Here is a 7672-nt window from a genome sequence, read left to right as displayed (position 1 = left end):
CTTGGGTGATAACAGTGTGACGGCAAAATACATGCAAGCTTAGATGTCAATACTCACCAGCTTTAGTCCATCTGTCTGACTCTCATACATTTTCATCCTATTTTATGAGTATTACGTATTTGAATTTTCAGCAAAAAACATAATTTTTTTTAAAACTGTATTGTTGTTATTTCATTGTATGTATATTTTAAGCATTCCTATCATGCCTAAAAATGCTAATAATTTCTTCCTGATGACATTCGTGTCACTAAAACAAGTTATCCTTCATTCAAGTCTCTAATGAAAACAAAAATGAAATTTTAATGAAAACACTTTCCCATTCTTTCTAATCGCAAGTTAAAAGCTAAAATAAAATCTAAAGATATTGGTGTGCCACTGTGCTTTATAAAATGCAAGTTTAAAGACACAAGGACAAGGTCCTTTAAATAAAGGTTCCGCTTCGCTTCGATTTCCACACGGATTCATTTATACGACGCACCGTCTCCAGTATGACTTTTGGTAAGAAACACATTCTGCATGTATGTTTGAGGAAAGTATAGTAGTTCTGTTATGATTTTATGCGTAGCCACATCAGAAAACATTACAAAGAATAACCTTTCGAGTAGTAAGTCTTTCGAAGCCTAAGAAATGCGGAATGATTTGTTCTATCGGCACCACTGTTGTTTTGAGATGCACTTTTATTATGCTTGGGGTCCAAAGTGCTGTTTGTGAAACATTATGAATGAACGAATGAATAATAAAAGTAAAGTTATTTTTAATAATAAAAAAGGAGTGGGTACATTTTATTTCGATAGTCCACTTTAGACAATATACTGACTATAAGTAACTTTTGAAATTACATGTCAATTTATTCGATTAACACGAATGCTAACAGTCTACTAATAATCTAATAACTGCTTGTCGACATGTTGTTGAAAAGTGAGTAGACTGTCTAAAGTAGACCATCAAAATAAAAATTTTCTGATATAAAAATAGGTTGATAATTTTTTTTATCATATTTATGTAATGGCCAGTGAAAATGCTGATAGTAAAAGTAATAATATTTAATGTTAAATCCTGTGTTGTGAGTAATGCCTATTATTTAGCTATTTTTTATAATTGTTTTTATTTGGACTGTATATTAAAGGAATAGTGCATCCAAAAATGTAGATTCTGTCATTATTTACTCAGCCTCAGTAAGACTTTCATTCATCGTATTGTTTAGTCTATGCAACTACTACTTATAGGCTTTAAAAAGTTCATAAAGAAATCGTAAAACTAATCCATATGAATTGAGAGGTTTAGTCCAAATGTTTTTAAGAGACTTGAATGCTTTATATGATGAATAGATTTAATTTAGGCTTTTATTCGCATAGAAATCAACCAAACTCACACATTAGGGCTCAACATTTTTGCCCCGAATTTATGCTTCATCTTTCTATGCTTCAAGTAAATTAGAATAATAAGACACTATGGGGCTGTGACCAATCAAATTAAATAATTTACCCTGAAAAATTACAAGTGAATTAATTAATGTTATGATATTGTTTTAAATATTTTTTGAAAATACAAATAAGAAATGTTGAGGGAAAAATGATACTTTAAAACAGTAGGTGGCGGCAAGTGTCCCGTCTTAATGACTGAGTCATTGAATCATTCATTCAAACGATTCATTCAAACATCTGATTAATTCAAAAGTGAGGCAGTTGTTTATGAATGAGTCAATGAATCTTTGACATGAATTATCATTGCACTTATTATTGAACTGTGTCACACATTGCCAACATAGCGTATTGCACATGGTCAAATAGGGAGATGTCGGACTTTAACATAGTTTTTGCTGTTGGAAAAACAAAACTAGATGGGAGGAGTTTAAACAAGTTATGAAAATGTTCGCTGATCAATGTTTATATGTGAATAAAAGCCTAATTTAAATCTGTTTATCATATAAAGCGATCGAGTCTCTTAAGAAAATTTGGACTATATCCCTCAAATCATATGGATTAGTTTTACGATCTCTTTCTGAAATTTTTGAAGCGTCAAAGTGGTAGTTGCGTAGCTGTCAATGGAGGGACAAAACTGGCTCCGATTTAATTAAAAATACCTTTATTTGTGTTTCTTACAAGTTTGAAACGACATGAGGGTGAGTAATTAATGACAAAATTTTCATTTTTGGGTGAACTATCCCTTTAAAATGAGCTTTTGTTTCATTTTATTTTCCCTTTAATATACACTCCATATAAATGAAAACAATGATTAAAAATAGCCAAATAACAGGTATTACTCACAACACAGGATTTTACCATTCAAATTCGTACTGGCCCTTCCATAAATAAGGTATTAAAAAAATGATCAACCTACTTTTATATCAGAAAATGTATATGAATTTTGGTTTGGAACGACAGTGTGTGTAATTAATGACAGGAATTTTCATTTTTGGGTGATCTATCCCTTTAAAATGAGCTTTTCTTTCATTTTATTTTCCAGGTTTAGACGCATGAAACGCAATGCTGTCTTTCTGGAGCTGCTCTTCAGTGTGGCCTCACTGTAAAGCTGGCAGGAGAGCCCTGAAGTGGCTTCTGGGAAATGTAGTGCATCAGAGAGCCATCCACAAAGCATCTCCAGCTCTAGGTAGAATCAGTCCTGTTTTCTCCAGAGCTTCTGCGTATGGAGACAATGTGGCCATTATGGATCACAGCGGGAGCCACACCTACAGCTCCCTCTACAAAACCAGCAAAAGCCTGGCGGGACACATTACCAAAGCTCTCGCCTGTCAATCAGGAGACCTGAAGGGCGAGCGAATCTCATTTCTGTGTGCCAACGACGCATCTTACACCGTGGCTCAGTGGGCGTCATGGATGTGTGGTGGGATAGCAGTTCCCCTATACAGAAAACATCCTCTAAATGAGCTGGAATATGTCATTTTAGACTCCCAAAGCTCTCTGCTGGTCGCCGGAGAACCTTTTATTGAGACCCTCGAGCCCTTGGCCCAGAAACTAGGGCTGCCCTGCCTACAGCTTCCCAGCACTTTAGATACTCTTCAGTTTGAGGACACACAGATGTCGCCCGAGGAGGACGTCTCGGATTGGGCGGAGAGACCGGCGATGCTCATCTACACCAGCGGCACCACGGGACGACCCAAAGCTGCGCTGCACACACACACCAGCCTGCAGGCAATGGTGAACGAGCGCTTTGTTTTTGTAAACCGGTGCACGAACGTTTTATCAAACTTGAATAGCGATGTTGACTTCCTGTGATGCAGGGTTATTATGGTTAACTAAAGCTATCATAATTGAAAAGCTGAAATATACATTATATAGATTTGTGCTGGGCAACGATTAATCACATCCAAAATAAATGTTTACATAATATATGTGTGTGCACTGTGTATAATTATTTTGTATATATAAATACACACAAATGCATGTATAAATTTAAGAAAAAAAGTGTTATTTATTTACAAAATATTTCATAATGTAATATAAATGAATAGTACATACATGCAAATATTTCTTAAATGTGTACATGCATGTGTGTGTATTTATATATACAAAATAATTATACACCGTACACACACATTTATATTATGTAAACACAAACTTTTATTTTGGATGTGATTAATTGTTGCCCAACACTAATATACTGTATATATATATATATATATATCAGTAGTTAAAAGGGTTAGTTCACCCAAAAATTAAATTTCTGAATTGAATTGAATACCTTTATTGTCATTGTATACAACGAAATTTAGCCTCTCATTTAAAAAGTACACACACACACACACACACACACACACACACACACACACACACACACACACACACACACACACACACACACACACACACACACACCAAAAAAGTAAACAAATGGTACAGAATATAAATGTAAACAGTGCAAAAAGTAATAAATATGTACAGTAAAAAAGTGCAATGTAAATGGACATATACTGAATTTGATTGCACAAATCCCTTATTTCACATATAACATAATAATTTATGTTATGTGACATTTAAATTCTGTCACATTCTGTTACTCACCCTTTTTCATTCATTTTTGGAACACAAATTAATATATTTTTAATATAAATCCGAGCAATTTCTGTCCCTCTATTGACAGTCTATGCAACTACCACTTTGACGCTTCAAAAAGTTCATAAAGAGAACAAAAAGTAATAAAAATTACGCTAAAATTAACATGAAAACTAAAAATGTAAAAATAATATCACTAAAGCTAACATAAATACTAAAATAACGCTGCTGTTATGTTCCACAGATGCTGCATTATATCCTGATTTGGCAGAAGAGCCGTTATCACGGGCGGTTTAGACAACACAGTTTTCAATTAAAAACGGAAAACTTTTTATGCGTTTTAGCCGTTCATTTATACGTCAACAGCGTTTTGGGGGCATAAACTCTTGCACAAACTTTTGAAAATGTGTTTAAGCCATAGCCATATCTAGGGATCAGAAATATAAAAGCTATATCTAGGTAAAAAAAAAAAAAATTATATTACATACCTGTTGTGGTTGTTTTATAACAGCAAAGAGAGACGATATCGTTGGAATCACTTTCTGAACGATTTTTTTCCAGCTGATGAACGACAAAAACATTGCAATCAGAATCCATCCTGCTTTAAGAGCTCGAGCATTTAAAGTGACTAACGACAAAACTGCAGCGTGCGCTTATAATAAACTGGTGTGAGCGCTAATATAGTTATCGTTCTTGGTGGGAACAGGCCTTTAAGACTCCGCTAAATAACATGCCTACAATGAAACACCCTTATGGTGCGTTCACACCGGACGCGAATAGAGCGTCTAGCGCGAGTGATTTCAATGTTAAGTCAATGCAAAGACGCGTTACACGTGTAAAAAATTCCTGCGGCGCGAATGAGGCGTAGAGCGCTGCGCGGTAGACTCGAATTTGCCTCATTCGCGTCAAGTTCATATTAATGGCGCAAATAGCGAGAATAGTGCGAATTGAGCGTCTGGCACGTTCCGCGCGAATGATTTATTTAGTGCTTTTTGTGCATTCATGCAAATTCGCGTCTGCCGCCCGAGTTGAAAAATCTGACAAAAACAGAAATCTTGTAAAAAGATGGCCGCCAAAAGGATTCGAAACTTTTGAAACTTTCGCCTCTGACGCGCGTGACGCGCGTAAATTTCGCCTCAAACTTTTGATTTTACGCGCGTCAGTTTCACTCTTGTCGCGCGGATTAACACAAAGTGGTCAAGCGTCAAACTAGACGGGGTAAACACGAATTTGACGCGCTATTCGCGTCCGGTGTGAACGCACAGTTAGGATATCGTACCAAAAATGCAATGCAAAAAAAAAAAAAAAAAAAAAAGTACTTTGAAGAATGTTGGTTCCCATTGACTTTCATTGTATTGACAGAAAATACAATAGAAGTCAATGGGAACTAAAACGTTTTTTTTTTACCAACATTCTTCAAATTATCTTCTTTTTTGATCTGCAGAAGAAAGACAGTCATTCAGGTTTGAAACAAACTGAGAGTGAGTAAATGATGACAGAATTTTCATTTTTGGGTGAACTATCCCTTTAAGTGTGTTAAAATTACCGTAACACGAAGCCTCTAATCAGTTAATGGGAATTATTTCCAATAAAACGAGACGAAACCCACAACACTGATAGGCATGTGTTCTGGAGAGTTCAGTATTGATGATGCATCGGATCAAATGAGAATTTCAGGAGTTTCACAGGAGTGTTTTTAAGCTGTGCAATGAGACGCCCTCCCTCTCCTGATGTCATTGCGTTATTTTACTTTGTTCCACTTCGCCTCTCTGAATAATCATTCTGATTATATAATTTCATGGGGAGTTTATTTCCATCAAATAATAATTTTCAATAGGGTGTAAAATTCGGACAAGCTTAAAGTCTCCCTGTAGTCAATCATTTTACCCCTTAAAACTCATCTTTGATAATTAAAATGACACGTATAAACTTTTTTTTCTGGGAAAATAATTTCTTCATGCCTTTAAAATGACTTTTTTTTTTTGCACTATATTTGCTCATAGTTTGTCTTAAAAACACCACTTATAAACAGCATTAAACACTTGATTTTCAGCAAGTACGTGTTTTCCATGATAATAAACCCTGTTCCTGTAGTTTGCCTTTTTTTGCCTAATAATTTTGCCTGATAAATACCTTAAGCAAGTTTAGTGTTTTGTTTTTCCTTCATATTTAAAATGTTTAAGAAATATAAAATATTTTCCTCATATTTTGATTTAGATTTTTATTAAAAACAAATATCCCTTCTGTACACCACTTTTGGCCACTACTATATGCTCATTTTAAATCAAATATCATTTTATATTATTTATATAGTTATTTTAAAATAATAATTTTATTATTAAATAATTAAATAATGGCTTAATTTAATATTAAATTAAGACAGTACTGTCCATAGATAGAAATTTGGATAGAAAAAGCATGAGTCATTTTTGTGATGAATAATTGAAAATATATGCGATAAATGGATGCTTTCTTTAGTTCTGTGCAGTGTCTGTAATCAGCTAAGATTGTGTGTGTGTGTGTGTGTGTGTGTGTGTGTGTGTGTGTGTGTGTGTGTGTGTGTGTGTGTGTGTGTGTGTGTGTGTGTGTGTGTGTGTGTGTGTGAGTGAGAGAGAGAGAGAGATGGGTAGGTTTAGGGGTCGGGTTAGTGTGTGTGTGGGGGGGTTAGTGTGTGAGATGGGCAGTTTTAGGGGTCGGGTTAGTGTGTGTGTGTGTATGTGTATGTTTGTGTGATGCTAGGATTAGGGGTCGGGTTAGTGTGTGTATATGTATGTTTGTGTGATGCTAGGATTAGGGGTCATGTTAGTGTGTGTGTGGGTTAGTGTGTGTGTGTGTGTTTGGGTTAGAGTGTGTGTGTGTGTGTGTGTGTGTGTGTGTGTGTGTGTGTGTGTGTGTGTGTGTGTGTGTGTGTGTGTGTGTGTGTGTGTGTGTGTGTGTGTGTGTGTGTGTGTGTGTGTGTGAGTGAGAGAGAGAGATTGGTAGGTTTAGGGGTCGGGTTAGTGTGTGTATATGTATGTTTGTGTGATGCTAGGATTAGGGGTCATGTTAGTGTGTGTGTGTGTGTGTGTGTGTGTGTGTGTGAGTGAGAGAGAGAGATTGGTAGGTTTAGGGGTTGGGTTAGTGTGTGTATATGTATGTTTGTGTGATGCTAGGATTAGGGGTCGGGTTAGTGTGTGTGTGTGTGTGTGTGTGTGTGTGTGTATATGTGTATGTTTGTGTGATGCTAGGGTTAGGGGTCGGGTTAGTGTGTGTATATGTATGTTTGTGTGATGCTAGGATTAGGGGTCGGGTTAGTGTGTGTATATGTATGTTTGTGATGCTAGGATTAGGGGTCGGGTTAGTGTGTGTGTTTGTGTGTGTGTGTATATGTGTATGTTTGTGTGATGCTAGGGTTAGGGGTCGGGTTAGTGTGTGTATATGTATGTTTGTGTGATGCTAGGATTAGGGGTCGGGTTTGTGTGTGTATATGTATGTTTCTGTGATGCTAGGATTAGGGGTCGGGTTAGTTTGTGTTTGTGTGTGTGTGTGTATGTATGTTTGTGTGATGCTAGGATTAGGGGTCGGGTTAGTGTGTGTGTGTGTGGGTTAGTGTGTGAGATGGGTAGTTTTAGGGGTCGGGTTAGTGTGTGTGTGTGTGTATGTGTATGTTTGTGTGATGC

General features: G+C 36.2%; 1 protein-coding gene across 2 annotated transcripts in view; it reads left to right on the top strand.

The window, feature by feature from the left end:
* The first annotated feature begins 437 nt into the window (after nucleotides 1–437).
* The window catches only part of LOC143737957 (malonate--CoA ligase ACSF3, mitochondrial-like), a 70960-nt gene continuing 63725 nt past the window's right edge, over nucleotides 438–7672 (top strand). Inside the window, exons 1-2 of one of the 2 annotated variants that reach the window (XM_077229765.1) lie at nucleotides 438–498; nucleotides 2467–3158. In XM_077229765.1, the coding sequence (XP_077085880.1) occupies nucleotides 2487–3158 (672 nt within the window). In that variant the 5' untranslated portion in view covers nucleotides 438–498; nucleotides 2467–2486. Of the gene's footprint in view, nucleotides 499–2053; nucleotides 2123–2466; nucleotides 3159–7672 lie in introns of those variants that run through there. The other variant, XM_077229767.1, reaches the window with a different exon arrangement.

This window comes from Siphateles boraxobius, unplaced genomic scaffold (genome assembly GCF_051911475.1).
Source record: "Siphateles boraxobius isolate OS27281-9 unplaced genomic scaffold, OSU_SipBor_1 134, whole genome shotgun sequence".
In the NCBI taxonomy this organism is placed as follows: domain Eukaryota; kingdom Metazoa; phylum Chordata; class Actinopteri; order Cypriniformes; family Leuciscidae; genus Siphateles; species Siphateles boraxobius.
The sequence above is the reverse complement of the archived record's forward strand: the minus strand, read 5'-3'. Positions and strand labels throughout refer to the sequence as shown.